The sequence below is a fragment of the Convolutriloba macropyga genome, chromosome 1 (genome assembly GCF_964194025.1).
Source record: "Convolutriloba macropyga chromosome 1, txConMacr16.3, whole genome shotgun sequence".
Taxonomy (NCBI): Eukaryota; Metazoa; Xenacoelomorpha; order Acoela; family Convolutidae; genus Convolutriloba; species Convolutriloba macropyga.
The window spans coordinates 65,448,946-65,474,715 of NC_134468.1; the positions used below are offsets into that span (position 1 = coordinate 65,448,946).

Sequence of the window (25,770 nt, forward strand, 5' to 3'; positions counted from 1 at the left end):
AAGGAGAGAGAGAGAGAGAGAGAGAGAGAGAAAGAGAGAGAGAGAGAGAGAGAGAGAGAGAGCGCAAAACTTTTTAAAAACTTTTTCAATTTTTTTGTCTGGAGTACATAAAATATTAAGGAAATCTTTCTTTTTCGTGTTGAATTAACTTTTTAGTATCGGATGTAGTGGTAGTTAAGTAAGTTAGTGTCAATTTTCCAGCAATTATTTTTTTATATCGTTTAATGTCGTCCTCGAGCCTTGCCCCACACAAAGGGTTTCTGTTTCAATTTTTTAAAACAACTCTCGTTTTTCATCCTGCAATAAAAATTGGGATCAAAACTTCAACAGAGATCGCTCACTTAACTAACCAAACTTTATGAATCCGACTTTGATTTTTTTTCATGTTGGTATATAAACAACTGACCAATTGTCGACATCATGATTTGTTAAAAAATGCAAAAAATCATTGAAATTCGATGCCGTATGGTATTGCGAAATCGAAACACTAAGTTTAAGTGATATGCGTTTCATATAAGGGGGAATAAATATATTTAAATACGAGGCCGGCTTTTCTTTCTGTAGTCAAATTTTCACGTTTTAATTACGCATCATAGAGAAAAATACAAACATCAATTTTTAGCCCTTTGCTAGCTAAGGGCTAAAAATTGATGTTTAATTGCTCTCAAACGAAGTTTGTAGAAATTTAAATAGTCCTGTTGGTCTCTTTTATTGCATTGTGCCGCTTGACCGATTTTTCGTCTGATCCATTTGACTTTTCGTCCTCAAGAACGGGATAAAAAGGTAGCGACCAGCGGACATTAAGTTCTCTTAGAGCCTTTCAGCTCACTAGTCTCAAAGTATGCGATTCACGGAAACTTTTTTGGAGACTTATACTTATGGTGTGAAAGGCGGTTTTTAGAGATTGACACCACCCCCCACAACCCCCCCCCCGCTGCGCTCACCTCACATCCCTTCAATTAAGCTAATGATAGCCTCACTAAACTAGCTAGCTACTGACGAAACCAACCAATCGCCGGTTGTTTGAGAGTAATTCGCCCGACGTTAGTCGGTTATATTTTTCTTTTTTCTCTATGATGCGTAAACAAAACGTGAAAATTTGACTAAAGAAAGAAAAGCCGGCCTCGTATAATATATATTCCGCCATATAGCATACGCATATTATCACTTAAACTTAGTGTTTCGATTTCGCAATACCATATACGGCATTGAATTTGCAAGATTTTTTTCATTTTTTAACCAATCATGATGTCGACAATTGGTCAGTTGGTTATATACCGACATGAAAAAAGTAAAAGTGGGATTCATAAAATTTATTTAAGTGTGAGATTAATAATGGAGAAATTCATTGATGATCAATAGTAGTGTTATAACTTTTAATGGAAATTTTCAGATTCTCACTTGAAACCTTGATTTTTCAGTTTCTGAAAGAGTGCAACTTAATGGACTACAGTTTACTACTTGGAATCCACAACTGTCTGTCCGCCAAACAAGGAGACCTCGGAATAGACCCGAAACATGCTCTAACAGTCAGTATTCTGTTTTGAACCAATTTAGGGATTTAACCAAATTTTAGGGATATTTAAATCTTTGTACCTTTTTTAAATAGCCACTGTCAGGCTCTCAATGGCTACTATTTAGGCGGCCTCCTTTTTTTTAAAATCCCAAGGATTTCGATTGTATTGGCGCGCTGTCGTTTTTACGACCCGAAGAGGAGTAATGGTAACGTTTTTACTGACTTTCAGAGGAGGTGAAATGCCTCACGTGCATATTATTCGCACTCCCCCGGACGCACTATGTAATGACACATGCTCTGTAATTAACGGAAAAGATCCGACGTGTTTAGATCAGTTTGCTGAACAAAAGCAAAATGCAGAAAAATTTTTCTGTTTTTTCTGTTCATGCATCATTCGAAAAGGGCGACAAAAATGTAGGCGTGAAAAATTTTTGCTCTAAGCGAGGACTATTTCTGATCCCGTGTGGCTTTTTTCAAAGTGGTTTTTTAGTTCTGACTAGCTTTCTCAGCCAATTCCGTTTATTTAAAATATACTAGCAGGGCCACAAAAGCATTGCAAGAAGATCATATAACAGAAAAGAAGGTTTAAATGGAATTAGGATTTTTTATACACCAAGTACGCTGCAAGTTTGACGAGCTTTAAAACATTTGAAAAAATAGGAGCTCAATCATAATAACATAGCACTATAAAATAAAAAATTTTATATCATAGAAAGATACCGAGGAGGAAAAGAAGAAGGAAACACTGGAGTGGATGAAAAAACTATTTCTTGTTGGGCCAATAAAATGGAGCAACGTTCGACACTAACTCGTGTGCAAACCAATGTCCCTCGCTTAAGAGTCACAGGTCTCATCCCATGCGCTACCGCTGCGTATTGCATTTGACTATTGCTCTTTCTATATCAGGAATATTTTTTCAATGCCTTTATTGGCTCGCCTATTTAAACGCTCATTTAATGAGCGCAAACACATGTGCTTATTAGGAGCTTAAAAATGGAGGTATAGCTCGTCTCAAAGCGCTTGTGTTACGCTCGGCGGCAGCTCTAAAGGCAGTTAAAGCATATGAAGATAGTAGCGCTGTTAACCATTTCGCTCAATTCCGACTTACATTTATAGAATTAGTAAATAGAAGAAAGGGAAAAAGAAGAAACGGAGAAAGACAAGAACGACTTGAGAAAAGATAGACAAAAGCGGATCACAGACAACAATACCCGTTTTTGGGTCAAGAATTGGTTAGGCCTTTTTGGCACTCAATTGGGTGCGCCCACTCCCCTCGCTTAACTGCCATTGACGCTGCCGATGCGTAATGCACTTGTCAATTGCTCTTTCTACATCAAAAAATTTTCCGTCAATGTTCTTATTGGCTCGACTGTTTTAGGTATGCGATATGCTTAATGAGTGCACAACATGGGAAGATTTGAAGCCTAAATTCAACTGGAGAAAGACAATAAAGCGAAAAGAAAACAAAGAAACGAAATAGAAGTAACAAAAGTAATGAAATATCCCAATTTTGTCGTCCAGGGAAACATGCTTCTCTTTCCGCCCAACTCGGTCTACAGCCACTGTCCTTATGCCGTACCCTATCGATGCCTATTGCTCACGTCTATTACTCTTTCTAAAAAGTAATTTTGTTGTAGGTGGCTATTTGGCTCGCGTGTTCAAAGAGCGCAAAAACATGAGCAGATTAGGAGCTTAAACACGGTTGTATAGCGCGTCTCAAAGCGCATGCATTACGCTCGGCTGTAGCTCTAAAGACAATTAAGGCATGTGAAGATAAAGCAAAAGTGCGATTTAACTTTAATAGAGTATAAAGAAAATTTTCTTTAGCAAAGAAAGATAAGAAAGAATTAGAGAGGAAGAAAGCAGGTAAGAAAAACAAGAGTGGATGAAAAACAACAGTTACCCGTTTTTAGGGTTAGAAAAGGAACGATTAGAAAAGGGACGAAATAGAAGGAACAAAAAAGAACGAAAAATAAAACCAGCTTCTCAAATTTGCGGTCGAGGTTATGATGCCTTTTTTTGCCTTTAATTAGACTCGAACACCTGCCCCCGCTTGACAGTCATTGATCTTATCCTCTACTCTACCGATGCCCATTACTTACGACTATTGACCTTTCTTATGAGCAGTTTTTTGGTTAGTGGCTATTTGGCTCGCCTGCTTTTGCTATGCGGCATGCTTCTTGAGTGCAAAAAAGCGAATTAGGATCTTAAATAAGACGATATAGAGCGTCTCAATACTCATGAATTACACTAGGCTACACGTTTGGGGACGGTTAAAACTTATGGGGATTGGAGCTTAAACATGGTAGTACAGCATCCGACTTAGAATTATTATATAGATGGAAAAAATAAAGAACAATAAGAAAGAATTCAGAAAAAGAAAGCAGAAAGAAAGACAGGAGTGGATGAAAAACAACAACCACATGTGTCTACAAAGTGCATAAAATAATTATATGTTAGTTCAATCACTAAAATGTTGATTTATATCTCCATAGGAAGCAATTGAGACCTGTCATTATCCAGTTTACGTCATACGACTACATAAAGACGGACAAATACCGGCAAAGTTAAAAACTTCAAATTTTGCTTGAAAATGGCAGTGAAGCTGTTAAAACTATAAATTTGTCACTAAGAACATTAAAAAGGTTCCATTGCGCATTTTGCAAAAATGTTTATTGCAGAGGCTGAGCTACAAATCGAACGAAAAATGACACGAAAAATGGCGACGCTCAAAAATCCAAATTGTTTTTGAAAGCATTCATTTTCGGAAGTCGTAACCAACGTAAAGTGTCAACTAAAAGGGATGGATTTAGTTGCAACATCTCAGAAAGCCAATTTTGTTCAAAATAAGACAGTCAAGATTACAAAATAATAACATATACAGGCAGAAGCCAAGACCTCAATCAATTTTTCGACATCAGTGTTGCAAGTACTATAATTATCAGATATTATCTGCAAGAACTGTAAATCATCACTTGCTTCTCATCTGAACATCGACGGGTCTTCCTTATTAAAGGACTAAGTAGAAATGACCACAAATTAAACCCAGAATTTGGACAGTATCGGAAACTGGAAAATTTTCTATGAAATTGAATAGGCGAAGCCATCAGTCAAAACTTGTAAGCAGCAGAAAAGTTAATGTTTGAATCAACAAAAGTAGTCGAGATTTCTTGCTAGTGAAGTTGAGAATGATAAAATTGATAGTAAAAATGTAAGAGTTGAAATCTTTTTTTTGCAGCTCATTTGAAAGTCGTTAACACAATTAGCTATAATCTTAAATATTTAAATAGGTCCAATTATACGTGTAGAGGAGGCAGTTGAGCTCTGTTTTTATCAGTTATATGTCGTGCAACATCAAAAAAGAAAGACAAAGACGGGCAAAAGTTCGGAAACAAAATCCACTAAAATTTGAGAGAAAAATGTCTCAGCCCTTAAAAGCATAAACTGTTCAACGAAATCAGTTTACATAATCAGCTACGCCTTTTTTGACGCTCTGCATTCTGCCGACAATGAATTCCCTCAATTGGACTTGTCAAAATTTGACAAGGAAACAAAATCAACCTACAGAATATGCAATTGTAACCAAAAATCAATTGTTTTGAAAACTCACGAAGCCATTAGTTAAAGATAAAATCATTACAAACATTATTTAACAACTCAAGGGAAATGGGGTTTGACCTGTCTTCAAAAATTCACCGACATTCACTTAAAAAAATATATTCAAAGTCATAAGAGACATTAGATAACAACTGAAAGCAAGTTGTTTCATTTCTGAAGAAAGCCAATTGGATCTTTAATTGGTGACACTAAGTTACTGGAGTACAAAATATAAATGAAAAAAACTTAAGTCCGTTTTACGAAGACACATGGTCACAGCCATAAAAACTATGACCTCAACTCTGAAACCATAATATATGTTCGTTAGCCCTATTTTTTGTAAGTTTTATTTGTCATTTATCGAACTCAAATTTGAAATTCTTATCAGTATTTAACGTAAACTACAAATGAGGAAAAAGGACGAACCGAAGCAGAATCTGAAACTTTTTTCTTGTGTAATTGTGCATGGTGAGATCGTCCTTATATTACTGTGCGTCTCGGAAAACACTTAATTGTACAAGTGATTGCAAAATACATCAATTTTTGAACAAAATTTTTGCAGTAAATCAAAAAGAGGTAAAGCATTTTGTATAATTAATTGCTCTCAAACGAAGTTTGTAGCAATTAGTCCTGTCGGTCTTTTTTCATGCGATTTTTCGCTGGACCAATTTTTCCTCTGAAGCCTTTGACTTTTCCTCTTGAAAAATGGGATAAACAGGTAGAGCGCAGTGGGCATTAAGCGCTTCGAGCCTTTCAGCTCAAACTGTTTTGGAGGCTTATACTTCTGGTGTGAAGGGCGGTTCTTAGAGGTTGAAGACACCCCCACTGTTGACCCCCAATATTGCCCCCAACCCCTCATCGCGTCGCGCTGTTGCCCTCGGTGCACCCCCCTCGTTTTTAGCTACTGACAAACAACTGCTCACTAAAAACACGCTAATTTTTACTGTTTTGCACAAATTTTTTTCAGCCCCAGTTGTCAAGGAACCTCCTCTAGGTTTTAATAATAAGTTAATGCATAGTTTCTAGTGCTAATTGAATGGTTTCAAATTTTTAACGTCACGAGTTTTAGCATTTTTTGACAAAACGTGCTATTTCAATTTTTTTGACTTACTTATTCAGGTCTTTCCAGACCCAGGGGCCAAAAAATAAGTTACTGACAAATTTTTATTGGCCATGGAACAGTTTTTCAACTATTTAATGTCACAAAGTTTTGCAATTTTTTTAAAACTTGCTTTTAAGTTTTTTGAAAATTGTTGTCGTTTTTTTAGGTTTATCAGCCACAAGAGCCAAAAACCTCAGATTTGGAAACAGGTTACTGCATAGTTCTTAGGTGTAAGGGAATGTCTTGCAAGATTTTAACATCACGAATTTAGCATTTTTGGACTGTCATTATTCAGATTTTTTGAGCCTCAAGGGCAAGAAAACCTACGTTATGTTTTGATAATAAGTTACTGGAAAATTTTCTTTGTTCATTGATTAGTTTTCAACTTTTTAATATCGGAAGTTTTAGCATTTTTTTAATAAAATTTGCAATTTTTGCAAGTTTTTTGAAATTTTGTCATTTCTTAGGTTTGTCTAGCCTCAAGAGCCACGGAACTTCCTCTAAAGTTTGATAATTTGTTACGGCTTAGTTTATAGATGCATTGGTATGTTTTTCAAGATTTTAATATCACGAATGTAAGCATTTTTTAAAAATATTTGCAATTTGTCCAGGTTTTGAATTTTTTCTGGCACGAGGGGCCCTGAGACCCCCTCCGAAGTTTGATAATAAGCTACTGCATAGTTTCTTTAGTTAATGGAATGATGATCAATATTTTTTGTGACTCCAGTTTTAGTAATTTTTGGATATAATTTGAAAGTTTTCTCAATTTTGCATAAAATTTTTATCTTGTCATTTCTTAGGTTTGTCTAGCCTCAAGAGCCACGGAACTTCCTCTAAAATTTGATAATTTGTTACGGCTTAGTTTATAGATGCATTGGTATGTTTTTCAAGATTTTAATATCACGAATGTAAGCATTTTTTAAAAATTTTTGCAATTTGTCCAGGTTTTGAATTTTTTCTGGCACGAGGGGCCCTGAGACCCCCTCCGAAGTTTGATAATAAGCTACTGCATAGTTTTTTTAGTTAATGGAATGATGATCAATATTTTTTGTGACTCCAGTTTTAGTAATTTTTGGATATAATTTGAAAGTTTTCTCAATTTTGCATAAAATTTTTATCTTGTTCCAAGTACATGGCTCTTTATGAGCCAGTGAAACTATTTCAGGCTTGAAACAGGGATACTGGATAGTCTCTTGAGGCACCGAAATGGATCTTGAGATATTAGTATCCCGAATGGGAGAAAGATTTAGTTAATATTTGCAATTGTTTCCAAAATTTTTCAATAATTTTTGTCCTTTTCTGAGTTTAACGACCATTACTGGTCAACAAAACTTTTTAAGTCTTGAAGATGGGTTACTTGACGGAAATTTCAAGACAAAAAAGTGTTTTTGATTTTACAGCGAAGTTGAAAACTTTTTAATTTTGCCTTTTTCTTTTTTCTATGATTTATTTTCTAACAAGGCTAGAAAACTATAAGATGAGTCGAATCCCATCATGGAAAAATGCCTATCTCTTGTTCTGTCTCTTTTTTTGTTGATGACACACTTTAACTGCTGCAATGTGGCGTACTGTCATCATCTCTAATCCTCATTAACAATGAGTTATAGTAGAAATGTTATACATAAATGACTTAACATGCACTTTTTAGGAAATCATTGTTAATTGCGCTCAAAAGCAATTTGTAGCAAATATGTTAATCCTGTTTGTCTCTTTTATGCAACTTTCTGCTCGTTCGGTTTTTCGTCTGAGCCATTAGCCGGGATAAAGTGTTAGCGCCCAGTTTGCTTAGAGCCGTTCAGTCCACTAGTTTTCAAGTATGCGATTAACAGAAACCGTTTTGGAGACTTATACTTATGATGTGAAGGGCGGTTCTTAGAAATTGATCCCACACCTCCACCCACCCACCGCCCCCATATCACTCCCCCTATCAACTCTTGTGGTATTATTAATTGCTCTCAAACGAAGTTTGTAGCAATTATATTAGTCCTGTCGGTCGTTTTTTTTGCAATTTTTCGCTTGCTCCCGCTGTGCTCACTTACGCCCCTTCAATTAAGCTAAAGCTAGCCTCACTAAACCGTGCCTATCTACTGACTAAGCCAACCGCGCGCCGGTCGTTTGAGAGCAATTCGCCCAATGTTAGACGCTTATGTTTATCGAGTTTATCTTTGCAAGAAACCGGGAAAATTATAATTCCAGAAGCTGTTAGAGCCAGCGGTAGTACATCTAGCTCTCCTCTGGAGATTACGAAGTATATGTCTGCATTTTTTAGATGTCTACTTCCAGCAAATGTGAAGACAGTGGGCTATAAAAGCTTACTAGGTCCCATTCAGCAACCCTCCTTTATCTTTATGGATTAAACCAATAACACAACCTTTAGCAATTTTAACATTTTTCAGCAAAATTGACGAAAATCGGGAAAATTACGAAGACTTTTAACGGAAGCATCGTAATTCGGCCGAATGTTTACAAAATTTAAAATCTCGATAACTCTCTTTGAAAAAAGAAATGAAAAAAATCTTTTTAATTCCATATCCTACGCTGGAAGGGCTTTCTAATACTACCACTCGCAATTCTCTCCGATGACTATATCAGTCGGTCAAAATTGACTGAAACCCATTTGATTATATAGTTCATCCCCCCACTAAAGTGGGTCGGAACAACAATGATTGGAAATGTTTTGTCTTTTTGGTTTCAGTGCTTTCCTTTAGCTAAGGGGCATAACAGACTATTTCGTAGCTATTGCCCTGAAATGTTTTGGCTGTGTTAAATAGTTTTTATAGATTCCATTTGTAATTCCAACTAAGCTCTCCTGTTTCTACTTATATTCTTCGACAACTCTGCTTCGCAGCTATTTTTGAGTTTTGTCGGCTAATATGTTCATAAAGGTACCTGTAGGTACTTTCTTTCAGTGGGCGATTTAACGAGGTTACTCAGAATGTTAAGTTTGATTACGTTAAGCTTATTAAAGTTTAGATTATAGATAGCAAGTTTTATTCTGCTATCTATGATCTACAGTTGTACAGTTAACTTGAGAATTATTATCGTTATTTTTCTCCATACCAAACAGCGGCGATGAGAAAAGATCACGCTCCACTCTAGCTTAAAATGCGATAAAATTGATTCTTATAACTTTACTGGGCTGGTTTTTACTGGTCTTGAAATGATTTTTAATAGGGTTAAAAAATCATTGTTTAGGATGACACATTCATTCCGGAGGATGTAACCCAGACACCAGTACTACCTGAGGGGTCACCCCCAAATGATAACAGCTACGACTTCGACAGTTCATTCAGAGCAGCTGCTGCAGGTAACAACATTCCACCAATCTATTTTGATGAATGCAGCAACATCGCAATGAATTTTTTTTTCATTGTCCAATTGTTTTCTTTTTTCGGAGCTTTTAAAGATTAGAGACATCTGCTGCGTCATGGCGTGAAGAGTGGTTATTAGAACTTAATTGACCCCCTTCCTCCAAATACCCTCCACCTGCACATCGTTTCACGCGTAACGCAGCGCGCTCGACCGACTGATTTCATCCTGTTCGGAATTTTTAATTGTTCTCAATCAAAGTCCACTATAATGCACCCTCTTTGAATACGACTAAGAGCCTCCTGTGCATCGTATCCTGTCCTTTTTATCAATATCTATTTGCTTCATTCCACATGTTTAGTTTCTCTATATACACCAATTCAAGCAAAGCGGTTAAAATCGACTTCACATTCTCTTACAATTTTGGGTTATAAAGTCATAAGAATCAATCTTACAATTGCGGTAAAATCTTACAATTAACCTAGCTATGTTGTCGGGGCCGGTGAAAGTCCGTGTGACTCGTCCCAGCGGCCAGATTCCTCTTGGTGTAAACTCCTCAAGAAGCCAAGCAACGTCATCCACTTCCAAAGCTGCTTCACGAGACGTTCACTTCTGTGGTTTGTTCAGCGGAGCAACATACTCGGTTAGCAGCCTCTTCCAATTTTGCTGAAGTCTCTGCTTCACCTGTGTCCATGCCGAATTCTTCAAAGTAACTGTTTCGTTGAAAATGTCTCCAGGAACATTGCAAAAGGGCCTTCCAAGCAAGAAGTGGTTTGGGGTAAGTGGGTTGTCGTCTTCGTGGTTGATTCTCACGTGGGTGAGTGGACGCGAGTTGACAAGACACTTTGCTTCACTGACGATCGTGGCAAAGACATCTGGGGTGAGTTTCGCGTTACCGCGGTTCAAGAGAAGAGCTCGTTTGACACACTGAACGAGTATCTCCCACACCCCACCGAAGTGAGGAGCAGAAGGGGGTTTGAGCTTCCATTCGACTGACTGGTTCAGTAGCTGATTTTTGATATAGTCGTGATCCAACCTCAGTGATCTTCGTCTGATCTTTCTTGCTCCCAGGAAGTTGGATCCGTTGTCTGACAAAAACAAACGACGTTGACCGCGTCGAGCGATGAAGCATCGGATTGCTGTCAAGCACTTGTCTGTGCTGAGGTCTTCTGCAACCTCCAGGTGAATTTCTCTTGTAACCAGACAAGTGAATAAGCAGATGTAGGTCTTCACTTCTGCATCTCGATGAACGACGGTGAACCTTGCCAGGTAGTGCACGCCGACATTGGTGAAGATGACTAGTGTCTGCGTTTCCTGGAAACGAATGTCTGACAGGTCTGCCATCGATGGTTGTAGTCCCTGTGCTCGGAAGCGGCGACAGTCGAAACATTTGAAAGCCAAACTTCTCAGGAAGGCTCTGATTCCAAGAATGTGAAACTTCTCTGATTCCACCTCTGTTGTATGTAGTTGCGGTTGTATTCAACTATGTTTATACAATTTTCGTGGCATTTCTGTATGTAGAGCTGAATGCTTGGCGTCAAAAGGTAGCGAGCTTCGTTTTGTCCTGCCACCAACGCGAAGAGGTCCGCCTTCAAAGGAAGGAGACAAACAGAGCAGACAATCTTTCTTTTACAAAGACCTGTTTTGTTTGATGTCTTTGATAGCGTTATTGAAGGACTTCTCTTGCGGCTTTCTGAAGAGATAAATGAGTTTTCCGCTGATATGCTGCCACTTGGAGACGTCTGTGTTGTTGCGGATCTCTTGTACTCTATTTGCAATAAAGGTTTTCAATTTGTCTTTGCTTTTAATCCAGGCAAGGACAGCTTCACTTTCGCTCCAAAAGTGTTTTGAAATTACTGGTGTGGTTAGTTGCTTGAAAACAAATTGCATTAGTCTTCATCCAGGCACTGCTGCTTGCAACTCAAGTTTTGGGATGCTGTTTTGTTTTAGTGGCCCAACTTTAGCTCCAGCTATAACGAAGCCAGCTGAAATTGTGTTAGCTGATTGAGATCTCATGTAAATGACTGCTCCATAAGCCAACTGTGACGCATCACAGAAGCAATGTAACTGGTTTATCAGAGATGGCTTGATCGGAGAAACAAAACATCGTGGCTTTGCTCTTGCTGGCACATTTAGATATTGCTCTATTCAAGTTTTTATTGATTTCTGTTTCTGATCTGACAAGAGGTCATCCCATGTAAGTCCTTCTTTCCAAGTATCCTGCAAGATGATTTTTAGTGTAATCACTAATGGGGCAATGATTCCTAATGGATCAAACAAGCGGGCAATTAAAGGAAGGAGCTTTCTGAGTGCGAAGTCCGTTTTGTCTTCCTGAACTTTGGTAAGCTTCTGGTGGAAGAAAGTGTCATTAGCTGTATTCCACATTACACCCAAGACACGATGTTTGTCTATTTCATTGTCACAATGCTCTTTGGGTATTTCGTCAAAGCATTGAGCAAAGTTTGACACAAACTTAGTTCGACTAAAACCTCCTTTAGAGTGTTTGTCGCAGGCATGAGCTGCCGTTCGATCTTCCTGTTCATTGACGAAAGAATGTGCGTTCATCCATGTAGAATCTGTGACTTATTAAATCTTTCGTTGTAGTGGTGTTTCCGAATTATTTTGCTGTTTGTTGGAGCACAAAAATTGCTGTAGTTGGTAAACCTCTGGCTCCAAAGATGAGTCGCGTGTACTGGAACTGCTGTTTGGAGTTCTTTGCCGGCCAAAGAAAACGGAGGCTAGACTGATCTTCTGTTCTTATGCAGATCTGCATAAACATGGAGTCTGTCTGCCATTACTGCAACGGAATGCTGGCGAAAACGGAGTAATAGGCCAACTAGGTTGTTGAGAAGGTCGGGACCTCAGAAGATTTCTGTTAAGCGACTGCTTCTTGAAAACAGATTCGGCGTTTGCAACACGCCTAAGTTTTCCGGGTTTGCTGCGGTTGGTGACAGGGTGACGGCGAAGATACCATATCTTCTCCAGTGGTGGATTTAAGAAAGTAACTGATTTGACATAACCTTTCTCTAAATCGGTCTCCAAGTTTTCTCATACAATTGTTTCAACTCAATATTTTTGTTAAGTCGGCGCTGAAGGCTGTCAAGCTGTGCTTTGGCAACTGCATAGTTGTTATCTAATTTAGTGTCCTGTTTCCAATGTAAACCTTCTTCATATCTGTCTCCGATTTGATTAATTGTATCTTGGCGTATTTGAACTGCTCTTTCACTGTCTGTTGAAGTATCTGCAGTTTCTTCAGTTTCGGTTCCTGTATTCTCTATTTCCAGAAACTGGTCGCACATTCATTGATGTCTTTCAGTGTCAACAGTTAAATTTGTGAGCGCATTGTCAAAGGCTCTATAACTATGGGACAGGAAGTTTGTCTGCTCTAGGATTGATTCATTTTTTTTTAAAAATTGGGCTTTTAGTTGTCCAACCGAGATTGCGTAAAGCAAAAGGGCTTCCTGAAGGTCCTTGTAGAAACACACTTTCCATAATAAATTGGGCGGCGTCAACCTTTAACGGTATCTGTATCTTGTTATCACTAAGTTCAGGAAAATGTATATGTTGAAGGTGAGTAGGACGACCACGCATCCTTGAAAGTCCAATTACTCCCTGCATGTACGTAGTTTAAACCGAAAAGTGGTTTTTCGCTTTTGAACTTTCCAATGTCTAAGCGAACAAGATTTGCGTACCTTACGGATTCGTCAAATGCGTGTGATACATTCAGATCGAATTCTGAAGTATTTGGAGCCCCTACCTTGTCGGCATCGGTGTTGAGGACGTATGAAATGGTACTACCCTTGTCCAGAATGGCATAACAATTATGTCTTTTCCTGGATCACCTGTAGTTGATTTCTCGTTCTTGGTTGAAAGCCAGGATTTTAAACCTGAGTTGGAATGCCATTGTTTTTGTCTTGTTGGTCCAGCGGTTCACACATTGGTAGATCAATTTCCGTTAAGTTTGTCATTTCGGGCGCTTTCTCTCTGTCTGTGTGGAGAAGACTATGGTGTTTGCCATTGGAATGTCGACAGAGAACTTTTGACGTGCCGTTTTTGGCGGAGTGACTGGCACTTAAGCAGTTTAACAGAGTGAGTTCTTCCTTGCTTCGCTATTGCGTCTGCTGGCATCGAGTCTGAGAAACTGTGGACACTTGCCAATGTAGTGATTGCTGAGAAACTGCGGACACTTGCAGGCTTGATCTTGCTGATCAAGTGGGCATTTGTTCTGCTCCTGTTTGCTGTTGCATTTCTCATAGACTGCTTTGAACCAGAGAAAGAAGAGCTTCCTTTTGTTTCGTTGCTACTGTAAGCCGTCGATTGCTGAGGCTTTGCATTATCGATGTTCCTATTCGCACGATTTTGGTGTTTAATCTGGTTGTTGAAGGAACTTGAACCCTGTGGTTGGTTTTGTTGACCCGAATAGTTGATGAAAACGTGTCTTGTAATTGTTGGAAAGCTCTGGATTGTCGATCCATCCAATCGGAAAGCTCTACAAGACCTGCATTCGTCCAATTGTTGTCAACATGTTCGGTCCCCTTCAACTTGAGTGGGTTTGGTAGCTTATCACGGGCTATCGTGAGTAATTACTTGGCTTTTAGGTCGGCACTGAAACCATGTGAGACAAATGTCTGCGTGGTCATTCATGTTTGGTCTTTGAAAAGCTTCTAGTTCTTTTGTTAAAGCACCGACGTTTTGCCGGTTTTCAAAGCGTGTGTTGAGTTCTTGAAAGAGTTACGGAAGAGTAAAAGTCTGGGTTGCAAAGACAGCCGGAGATGCAATCCTTTGCCTGTCCAATGAGTAAACTTTACAAATAACTCATTCAGTGTCAGTGATGTCTTCGTTATTGTGGTCGAAGAAAACATGCTGCTCCATTCGTTCCACTTAAGCGGGTCTCAATCGAACCTCTGAATTCGGATGTCCGACAGCTTTACTGAGCAATGAATGTTCCGTTTACGGTATGGATTGGAGCTCTGATTGCCAGAGTTTTGGCTGATCGGGTAAACAGGTCCACGAAGGGTTACGTTTGACGGCTCAAATTTACCGTTTGCAAAGTTAGACCAATTGTTTGGGCAACAGCCCTGAAATGGGCTGGAATGGCTTCATCTTGGTAGACGATTGCCGAAACAAACTGGAGCTGGTGTTCTATGATCAGGTACATATTCAAAGAGGCCAGTGTTTTTAATGGGCCTGGGAGGAGCGAAAGTATTTCTAACCGGAGGAAGTGTTTCTCTGAAAACTGGCGGTTGAATATATAAATTTGTAGACAATTGTGGGAATGCACAAATTGCGTCAAAAAAGCTCTGCGAAGAAATTGCTGGATTCACAATTGGTGCTATTGGTTGAAGGGGCTGATGTTGATTTCCTGCTACGTTGATAGGTTCTGATCGTTCCTGCTGATGGCTGGGATTATTCTGTACATCAGTACTGATGACTATTAGTTTTCTTGCAAAACTCCCATGATGGACTGCACTTGTCTATCATAGTAATCGGGTTGAATGTTGATTGCTGGTCTGCCAAATCATTGATTCGTTGTTAACGGGTATCTCGCATACTTTTTGAACAACTCTCGGAGACTCGGGTCCAGAGGGAAACGGTTTTCGGTTACTGCATGATGAAGCGGCACTGCATGGACGCGTTGAGGTGTTTCGGAAGGAAAGTTCATGCTTCTTTACAGTTTGTGCAACTTCTACTTTTAGCTTTGTAAAGCATACTGCATCGTTGAAGAGGAGTCTTCAGCGTCCACATTTTCCGATTGTGTAAGCTGGTCGACAAGCTCGTCTAATTGTGACATTGTTTTCTTGAATTCATCATGTACTGACACAAATTCGGGTTCCAGGACTGACTGTATTAGATATTCTAGTTCCCGTTTGAGCTCTTTTACAATGTTTAGTTTTCGGTGAAACAATCTAACTGTACTAACTATTGATGGCTCTTGACCTCCCATTCTCTTTATTGGTGTTTTTTCTGAACTTTAGAAGCAAATTGAAAGGCCAAGTGGGGTGAATATAGGCCCCTTGGAGGTCACAACGAATGAACTTTTCACCTCTTAGATGTCACTTAGAGGTCATGTGGCGTAATCTTTTTACCTTTTTGAGGTCACTTAGAGGTCAAGTGGGGTCACTTTTCGACCTTTTTGAGGTCGCTGAGGTCAAAGGGGTGACCTTTTGACTTTATAGAGGTGACTTAGAAATCAAGTGGGGTGACCTTTTGAACTGTTAGAGCTCACTTAGAGGTCAAGTAGGGTGGCCCTTTGACCTTTTAGAGGTGTTAGAGGTCAAGTGGGATGAACTTGTAACCTTTTAGAGGTCACTTAGAGGTCAAGTGGGATGAACTTTTGACCTCTTAGAGGTCACTTGGAGGTCAAGTGGGGCGACCATTTGAACTGTTAGAGGTCAAGTAGGGTGACTGTTTGACCTTTTAGAGGTCACTTAGAGGTCAAGTGGGCGACCATTTGAACTGTTAAAGGTCAAGTAGGGTGAATTTTTGAACTTTTAGAGGTCACTTGGAGGTCCGTGGAGGAAAATTAGTGATTTTTGGACGTCACTCGGGGGTCTCTGGAGGACAGTAGATGACTTTCTTAGGTCACAGGGGGGTCCTGTGAGGACAATTAGTGATTTTTGGAAGTCACTTGTGGGTTCCCTGCAGGACAGTTGGTAACTTTCTTAGGTCACTTGGGGGGGGGGGGTTCCCTGGAGGACAATTATTAATTTTTGGAAGTCACTCGTGGGGTCCCCTGGAGGATAGTGGGTGGCTTTCTTAGTCACTTTGGGGGTGCCTGGAGGACTTTCGTAGGTCACTTGAGGGATTCCTGGGAGACAGTGACAGTGGGTGACTTTCGTAGGTCACTTGGGGGGTCACGGGGGTCAATTAATGATTTTTGGAAGTCACTCTTGGGGTCCCTGGAGGATAGTGGGTGGCTTTCTTAGTCACTTGGGGGGTCCCTGGAGGACTTTCGTAGGTCACTTGAGGGATTCCTGGGAGACAGTGGGTGACTTTCGTAGGTCACTTGGGGGGTCCGTGGTGGACAAATAGTGGTTCTTGGAAGTCACTCGTGGAGTCAATGGAGGACAGTGGGTGACTTTCTTAGGTCACTTGGTGGGTCCCTGGAGGACAGTGGGTGACTTTCTTAGGTCACTTGGGGTTCCCTGGAGGACAATTAATGATTTTTGGAAGTCACTCGTGGAGTCCCTGGAGGATAGTGGGTGGCTTTCTTAGTCACTTGGGGTCCCTGGAGGACTTTCGTAGGTCACTTGAGGGATTCCTGGGAGACAGTGGGTGACTTTCGTAGGTCACTTGGGGGGGGGGGGGTCCCTGGGGGACAAATAATGGTTCTTGGAAGTCAGTCGTGGGGTCGCTGGAGGACAGTGGGTGACTTTCTTAGGTCACTTGGGGGGACCCTGGAGGACAGTGGGTGACTTTCGTAGCTCACTTTCGGGTCCCTGGGGGTCAATTAGTGATGTTTGGAAGTCACTCCAGAGGTCCCTGGAGGACAGCGGGTGACTTTCATAGGTCACTTGGGGGGTCCCTGGAGGGCAGCTGTACTGCAAGCTGGTTCTGCTGGCAGAGCACTAAAAGCTGTTGAGTGTAGCTGCTGAAGAGTCAGGTTGGCCTGAGTATGCTGGCTGGCTGTTGGAGGGCAGTAGTGGGACTCTACTGCAAGCTTGTTCTGCTGACAGAACACTGGAGGCTGTTGGGTGCAGCTGCTGATGATTCAGATTGGCCTGAGTGCGGTGGCTGGCTTTTGGAGGGCAGTAGTGAGGGTCAGCTGCAAGCTCGTTCTGATCGCAGAACACTGCAGGCTGTTGGGTGCAGCTGCTGATGACTCAGGTTGGCCTGAGTATGCTGGAGGGCAGTAGTGGTGCTGTACTGCAAGCTGGTCCTGCTGGCAGAACACTGGAGGCTGTTTGGTGCAGCTGCTGATGAACCAGGTTGGCCTGAGTGCGCTGACTGGCTGTTGGAGGGCAGTAGTGAGGGTCTTTTCCAAGCTGGTTCTGATGGCAGAGCACTGCAGGCTGATGGGTGCAGCTGCTGATGACTCAGGTTGGCCTGAGTGCGCTGGCTGGGTCCTCTTCGTCTTGCTTGTTGATAAAATCTTTGCAAAATTTTTCACCGGACCCGAGATTTTGAGCCAAGCTACTAAAGTTTTCAAAATCTGATTTTTTAAAAATGAATTCAATCTTGTACAATTATTTTACTAATTACAATTTTGACGCATTTAATGAAACCTCGGTTTATAGAAACCTAATGAATGGTATTTCGAAAGGAGGGTTGTTAAAATGCTGGTCCCAGAGAATTCAATATGAAGAACACTGTTTTTATAAAATTGAAATCGCTTTTGTAGCTTCCTAAGACTTGCCACGAGATGTAGTTTTTGTATAGGTTACCGGCACATATCTCTCGGTTGAATCATCCATACCTGTTTGTGGTCGCTTAAAAATGTTGCAATACTTTTCTCTCTCTAGATCTCCATTTGCTGACATCTAATGCCTTACACGTTCTCTCTTGGCTTTGACCTCTGTGTGTTGAGATCATTGTATTGAAATGAAGATCTCCCTTGTTGTACTGCTATATTAATTCACCTAATATGTCAGCCGGCTCCTTGACTTCTGAGAGTCCATCGTTCAGGTTGTTGGGTACCATGGTTCATCTCTCGATCGGCCTTAGAACTGGTTGGTAAGTAGGCTGAAGCGCCAAAATGAATACGACTAAGAGCCTCCTGTCCATCGTATCCTGTCCTTTTGTCAATATCTATTTGCTTCGTTTCGCATGTTTAATTTCTCTATATAAACCAAATCAAGTAAAGCATTTTACATTCGGTTAAAATCGACTTCACATTCTCTTACAATTTTGGGTTATAAAGTCATAAGAATCAATCATACAATTGCGGTAAAATCAGCGAAGTTAATGTGAGGCATTAACACCCCTTTTTATACTCTTTTTCGCTTAACTTTCACTTAACGTTAGTAGAATGTTTAATTGCTCTTGAACGCAGTTCATAGCAATTATTGTAAACGTGTGTGTCTTTTTTTATGCAAATTTTTCGCTTGACAGTTTTGCGCTTTTCTTCTAGAACATTCTTTGACTTCTCAAGTGACTTTTTCACGCTTTCGTTCTTCATTTTCGAGTGATCTCTATTGCTCTGAAGTAAAGCTAATATAAATTCGGTTGCAGAATAAGTGAGGTATGTGATCTGAAGCGCAGTGGTTAGTAGTTGTGGATGTGAATCGGGAGGGCAGTGGTTCGAATCCCGGCGGGGAAAAAATTTTTGGCACCCATAATTTGATCTAGGCTACAGCCCCTGAATTAAATTGCCTCGCCTGTCGTTCAAGAGCAATTCTTCCGACATTTGTCGGTTTATGTTTTGTTTTGTGTTACTCATTTTTGATCAACCAGGTTGTCAATGCCAAACAAACACCCCTTAGTAAAAATAAAAAATAAAATGGTGACCAGAAAGGTCAAAATCAAAGGTCAAAAATGGTGATCCGAGTTATCAAAGGAAAAGATATGTTTTTCTAAGATACGAAAAGTAAGTTGTGACATGTTAATTTTGACATTCTAAACAGCTGGAGACCAGGGTGGAGGACTTACTACAGCTACCCTGTCTGGATCTGGAGGGGAGGACGAGACTACTGGAGACGAGGTTGAAGGTTTTGCATATGGAGTGGAAGATAGCTCTGGGGAGGTGTTGCTGGGTGCTGTCAAACAGCAGTGTTCAATCGCTGGCAGCATCCCCAGTCTGGCTGAGCTCGATTTGAGGGAGGATGTCTACGCTATTCTTTCAGATGCCAGTGAGTTTCAACGACGGCATGACCAATCATAATATGTGACAACCAATTATTAACTAGTGCAAATAATGTCGGAACTGTATTACAAGCGCTCGAATATATGCTATATGCCTTGTGCGATGTGGTATTATTAATTGCTCTCAAACGAAGTTTGTAGCAATTATATTAGTCCTGTCGGTATTTTTTATGCAATTTTTCGCTTGACCAATTTTTCGTCTGACGCATTTGACTTTTCGTCCTGAAAAACGGGATAAACAGGTAGCGCCCAGCGGGCATTAAGTGCTCTTAGAGCCGTTCAGTCCCTAGTCTTCAAGTATGTGATTAACAGAAACCGTTTTGGAGACTTATACTTATGGTGTGAAGGGCGGTTCTTAGAGATTGAACCCCCCCCCCACTGTTGCCAACCCATCAGTCCCCCTGTGCACCCCCCCTCCCCCCCCCCCCCCCGCTGCGCTCACCCTGTCGGTCGTTTTTTTTTGCAATTTTTCGCTTGCTCCCGCTGCGCTCACTTACGCCCCTTCAATTAAGCTAAAGCTAGCCTCACTAAACCGTGCCTAGCTACTGACTAAGCCAACCGCGCGTCGGTCGTTTGAGAGCACTTCGCCCAATGTTAGTCGGTTATGTTTATCGAGTTTATCTTTGCAAGAAACCGGGAAAATTATAATTCCAGAAGCTGTTAGAGCCAGCGGTAGTACATCTAGCTCTCTCTCTGGAGATTACGAAGTATATGTCTGCAGTTTTTAGATGTCTACTTCCAGCAAATGTAAAGAAAGTGAGCTATAAAAGCTTACTAGGTCCCATTCAGCAACCCTCCTTTATTTTTATGGATTAAACCAATAACACAACCTTTAACAATTTTAACATTTTTCAGCAAAATTGACGAAAATCGGGAAAATTACAAAAACTTTTAACGGAAGCATCGTAATTCGGCCGAATGTTTACAAAACTTAAAATCTCGATAACGCTCTTGGAAGAAAAAAGTTAAAATCTTTTTAATTCCATATTCTACGCTGGACGGGCTTTCTATACTACCACTCGCAATTCTCTTCGATGATTATATCAGTCGGCCGAAATTGACTGAAATCCATTTGATTATATAGTTCATCCCCCCACTAAATTGGGTCGGAACAACAATGATTGGAAATGTTTTGTCTTTTCCTTTTCGGTGCTTTCCTTTAGCTAAGGGCCATAGACTATTTAGTAGCTTTTGCCCTGAAGTGTGTTGGTTGTGTTAAATTGTTTTTATAGATTCCATTTTAAAATCCAAGTACGCTTTGTTGACTTTCAAAGTTTGATATTGCCTGAAAAACGAAGATGTTCAGGACAACCATTAATTTTTCTCGGGATTCATTCGGTACTTGTCCAGCTATTTTTTGTTACAATCGCAAAAATTTAGATAGTACTGGCGCGCTTCTTCAATGATCTCTTGTTTTTTTTCTTGATGGAAATAAGAACTCAGATAAAAATGTTTACTTTAACATGGTGGCATAGGAAAGGGAGGAAAATAGCGCGTTAGTTTGAAGCGTTATTTTTGTCAAGTTCGTTTGAATTGGGTTGAGAAACTTGTATTTGAACAAGTTTTTGGTTTTCGAAAGCTAATTGTTTTCACAAGCGGCTATTAGACTTCTAATTTCCTCCTCGTATTTACAACTACCGTTTGCAAATAGTCATACATGCGTTCTAATAAAGCAAGTTCGTACTTTTTTGATTTATCAAAGAACAATTAATGGTTTTTATGACTTACACACTTTTTGTTTTAAATTTTCCTCCATTTTTTGAATTTTGCTCCTTTTCTTAGTCTGATTTTCGACTGGTTTCATTGGATCTCTTACGAGGCGTAAAAGAAGCTACATCATAGCTTTAAGCGCGGTGAGATTTTCACTTCACAATTTGTTTTCAAATAGTGTCAGTGATTTCTAGAGTATTGCTCATTTTTGTATTTCCGATGGTTGAGCACTTAGCTTAATCTTATTGATGATAGCTGTCATCCTTTGTTAATCAACCAAATTGAATCTGATTAATGGTTTGAGTTAATTGTCAATTTTTTCAATGACTTTTGAGATAAAACTTGTTTTTGAAACTTGGCGAGTTTTTGAGTTTCATGTTATTTTTTAAACTTTTATTCTTATCACTTTGTCTCATTGTAGACAGGTCTCATCGGTTGATAATCAGGCTTAAATTATTCGAAATACATTTTAAGCTCAAAGCTATTGCTTTCTGTATCTGGCAGTCATAGTCTTCGAAAATATTTGTGAATTTTTAAATGTTGCCCACTTTTTCTTTTAGTTGTCTAATAATTTAGTCTCATTAATGCCAAGTATCATTGTTTCGCTATTGAGTAATGAAAAGGCATAATTAGTGACTTGAATTTTGTGCAGTGAGTGTTATGATTTCAGCTTTTTTAAATTAAAAAGTGGTAATTGTTTTTTGAGTTTCGCTCGTTTTTTATGTGGGCTATTGGCTTTGTCAAATTAGGGAGCTCTAACGCTTTCTAGTGCGGCGTTTTTGTTGATAACTTATTGAGTACAGTTTTTAGTTATCGCCTTTATTGGTTTGGAAAACTTGTTCTCATTTTGTATGTGGTTTGTGTTTTTCTCACTTTGTCGACACTATTTTCTCTTTTTTGCCAGTTTTCTCAGCTTTTGCCGTTTTTGCTTTGTCTGGCATTGATTTCAACAACTTTGCATTGTGTACTCATGCTAAGTAAGCGAAGTGTCAGTGTTGATATAAAGTGATATATTGAATTACTCTCGAATAGAAGCACTTATTGTAAAGGTGTCTTTTTTAATGCAAAATTTTTGCTTGACCGTTTTTTGACTTTTCGAGTGACTTTTACACTCTTTACTTTCTGCGTCACAATTTCAAGCAGTTGAACTCAATTGGCGGCAGATTAATACTAAAAGTCAAATGATAAGTGCGCCAAAACTGGTACCATTTTTTCTCTTTAAATCTTAGTGGTATATATTAACCTCTAATGAGGTTATTGGAAGCACTCTAGTGCATTTCTTAGTCGCATTCGGCTTACAGCCCACTAATATATTTGTTTTGACTGTCATAGTTTGATATTGCAGGAAAAATTTTTGATTTTCAGGTAATTAATTTATTCTATTCTTTGGTTTTTGTTTCAGGACTTGTCCTGCTGTTTTTTATTGTTGTAAGATTGTTGTAAGACGTTTGCAAGACACTAAGACACCAGGATCACTCTTAATCTGCTTTTTTTTCATTCATTTTGTTAAATTCAGACTGAATTGCGTGCCTGTCGTCTTTTTCCACTCTTTTTGTAACTAGTTTTTCATTATCGTGATTATCACAGGGACTTGCTCATTCTCGAAAAGGTTTTCCTTGCTTTCAATTTAACAAGATATGCAGGTTCTTGATCAAAATATAACATCTCAGCAATTAACAGATGAGAATTTTTTTGTCTGGTTTTTTATTTTTATTAGCCATCCTTATCATCCAAGCCGGCTATTTTAGCGCTTCGTTTTTTTTTTATTTCGTCGAATATTTTTTATTGCGTCCAACAAATCTTTGTTTTGCTATACCTCATTTTGCCGCTTTTTCGATATTTCGACTTCTGTTGGCTAGTTTCTATCTTCACTCATTCTGATCAAAGTGCTTCTAAACCGCAGTTGCTCAGCAAGGTAATCTGTAATGAACAGAATCAGCATCAAGGAGCGAAATCAGAAATGGAAACGGGATCAATCACTAAACGCCCGAAGTTTGAAGCAATTATTACAAGCGTCTTTTTAATAAAAATTTTTCGGTTTGACCGTTTTCTTCTCATTCTTTCGATTTCACTTCTTGAGTGACTTTTTCACGCTTGACTTCTTAGGTGCAGAGTTTGCAAAAATTGTTATTTTCCCTCTTTTTTCTCGATTTATTGCTTGACCTAATTTGCTCTTATTGGAGAACTAAGTCGGACATAAACTAACATAAAAGGGGTTGTAGACTAGAATACAAGGGCCTGAGTGGCGGAAGTTTCCAGTCTAGGAAGCAGGAGGTAGCGTGTTTTAATCCCTCACTGGTCGGATTTTTTGCACCAATGAATTATTTGAACCAATATCTTCGCTACAGCCACCTCTTGAATTGCGCCGCCTGTTGTTTGAGGGCAATTTAACCGATGATAGTAGTTTTTTTGTTTGGTATTGAATCCCAGCCCTGTAGCTTCTCATTAAGAAACAGTAGTTTATCTAACTACAAAATCTAATCAAAATAGCGTGCACTTTAATTTAATTTTCTTTTCTTTCAATCCCAACCTGGGTTATGAAATCAGTGGGGGCAATTTTCCTGCAATTCTTAAAAATATTTTTGAAACTGCGGATCTACAAAGCTATCGCGGTTCTTTTGTGACAATTTGTCATCTGTGTTGTTTTTGATTCTAGGAGAGGTTTTTAATCTGATAAAATTTAAACTAAACCTAAGGAGATAAATAGTTCTTTTTGGCCACAGATTGTCCAAGTCAAGTTGCGTTTACGCTTTATTTGATGCGTACGAAGAGAAGTACGTGGTAGTTTGCATGTGGTCGAGCTTGAATAATGTTAAGCGGGTTTTTTTTAGTTTCAATTTGTGACCATATAGCTATAAAAATTCTGTTCAGAGTTTATCTATTTGGGGTGGAATTAGTCGATCGATGGTCATCAGTTTAATCAACTAGGTTTAAGAGAAATCATGAGAAACTATGAATTTGATATAAGCGAACTTATGTTAAAAACCAAATGTGTATTTGCCGTAAAAATTGTATTGATGACAGTTTTTTTAAGCGGATCGCAAAGTTTTCTTCGATATTCATTGATATCTCTTATTGACAATTGCTCTCAAACAAAGTTTGTAGCAATTATATTAGTCCTGCGATCTTTCACACTACCAGTCCGTCTGATCGTTTTTTTTTCATCTGACCATTTGACTTTCAGTCCTCAAAAATAAGTAAACAGGTCAAAAACGGAGGGTATCAGGGTTCCTGGGCAGTTCTCTTAGAGACTTACGACTAACTAGTCTTTAAATATGCACTTCACCAAAAATGTTGAGGAAAAATAAATTCATGTTGTGATGGGCGGTTCTTAGAGTTTGACAGCTGACCAACCCCGCTCCACCTCATCCGCTCAATTAACCTTGAGTTAGCGTCACTAAGCCGCAACGGCTCGCCAGTCGTTTGAGAGCAGTTCGCCCGACGCTAGTGCGCTATATTCAACGATTTTTTGAATTGTAATTCTGGACAAAGACTTGTAATTGTAGGCAACGATTTTCTGTGTAATTGCAGACAAAGACAATAAGGAGATCTACTACATTGGGTTGATTGACTGTCTCACACATTGGGGTACTAGGCGCAAAATGGCCTCCACGGCCAAGACAGTCGCCAAGCCCACCCGACAGACCACCGCCAACCCGGATGATTACGGCGAGCGCCTCGCCAACTTCATGGACTCTCTCATTCAGTAGTCAACCTCACTCAACTACCATTCGATGCCAGCCATACAACCCACTTCGTTCAACTTGCTCCCATTTACTCTCTACATTAAAATCACGCGGCCATATTATGAAGAAAGCCAACAAATTCACATCTACCTTGCTCTGTGATATCATGAAAACTTGAACATTATTAATATAAAAGAACAAATTAATATTGAAGCGTTGTGAAGTTTTCAAAATTGGCGGTTTTGTATGACTTCTAGCGGAGCACGTCAATCATCTTAGAAGATAATATGCATGATGTGTTAAAAAACAGAACAGTCGCTGTTATTATATTATAACTTCCCCGTATATTTGATGTCATCTAGTTGTGCTGAGTCCATTAGATGTGTGCGCGTTTTTTTAGCATTAAGGAGTTATAGATAAGAAATTGACGATCGATGAGGGCTAACAGTTATAATATTTATAGCAGGTATGGATATAACGAAAACTGGTAGCCTAGTATCGTTTAACTGCGTATAGATTACTATTTATTATTGGAAACGCCAAAGAATTTCGTTTTGCTACTTGACTGTTCTTTTAGAATATCAGTGTCGTTTGCTATTTATTGCTTGCTGATGTTAAATTATAGATAATTTTTGTACAAATCGCCTCTATTTTGTTTTTACCTACCAATTTAAAATGATCCTGTAGAATTTGAATGAGCTAGCCCTAGTTCCCTAGTTGAGACCTCCTTGCTGTTGTTGCATCCTAATTTAATTCAATGGATTCTAATTCAATCATTCCAATAACTTCTTTTCTCGTACGAAAAAGGCAGATGCGTCTAGAACTTCAAAGAGTCTAATGCAAAAGAAAATGGTAATGCAGAAAGCAAATAGTCAAATGTTAACTAACAGGAAGACATCGTTGATTAGTGTTTTAATATAACAATGCTACGGTCAAGAACTTAAATGCTTTTATGATGTCAACTGTGCATTAATAAGTAGTATTAATGAACACTTGACCTAATGTGCAGTTGAAGATAGAATAAATTAGCGCGACTTGTTTCGGGACAG

General features: G+C 39.3%; 1 protein-coding gene across 2 annotated transcripts; it reads left to right on the top strand.

Annotated features, from left to right (window-relative positions):
* The first annotated feature begins 1,393 nt into the window (after positions 1-1,393).
* On the top strand, positions 1,394-25,506 carry LOC142350657 (uncharacterized). Of its 2 annotated transcripts, none has more exons than XM_075402582.1 (4): positions 1,394-1,529; positions 9,411-9,522; positions 19,088-19,312; positions 24,542-24,720. In XM_075402582.1, the coding sequence occupies exons 1-4, from the start codon at positions 1,443-1,445 to the stop codon at positions 24,577-24,579; spliced, it is 462 nt and encodes a 153-aa protein (XP_075258697.1). In that variant the 5' UTR covers positions 1,394-1,442; the 3' UTR covers positions 24,580-24,720. The 2 variants fall into 2 exon arrangements, with proteins under 2 accessions (XP_075258697.1, XP_075258687.1); XM_075402572.1 differs by having other exon boundaries at positions 1,395-1,529; positions 24,567-25,506.
* Positions 25,507-25,770: the final 264 nt, after the last annotated feature.

Bases quoted from the DNA above. Each gene is read 5' to 3' on its own strand.
- LOC142350657 (XM_075402572.1), top strand. From the start codon at position 1,443: ATGGACTACAGTTTACTACTTGGAATCCACAACTGTCTGTCCGCCAAA. The intron at 9,523-19,087 runs GTAACAACATTC...CATTCTAAACAG, and splicing joins ATTCAGAGCAGCTGCTGCAG to CTGGAGACCAGGGTGGAGGA. The intron at 19,313-24,566 runs GTGAGTTTCAAC...GTGTAATTGCAG, and splicing joins CGCTATTCTTTCAGATGCCA to ACAAAGACAATAAGGAGATC.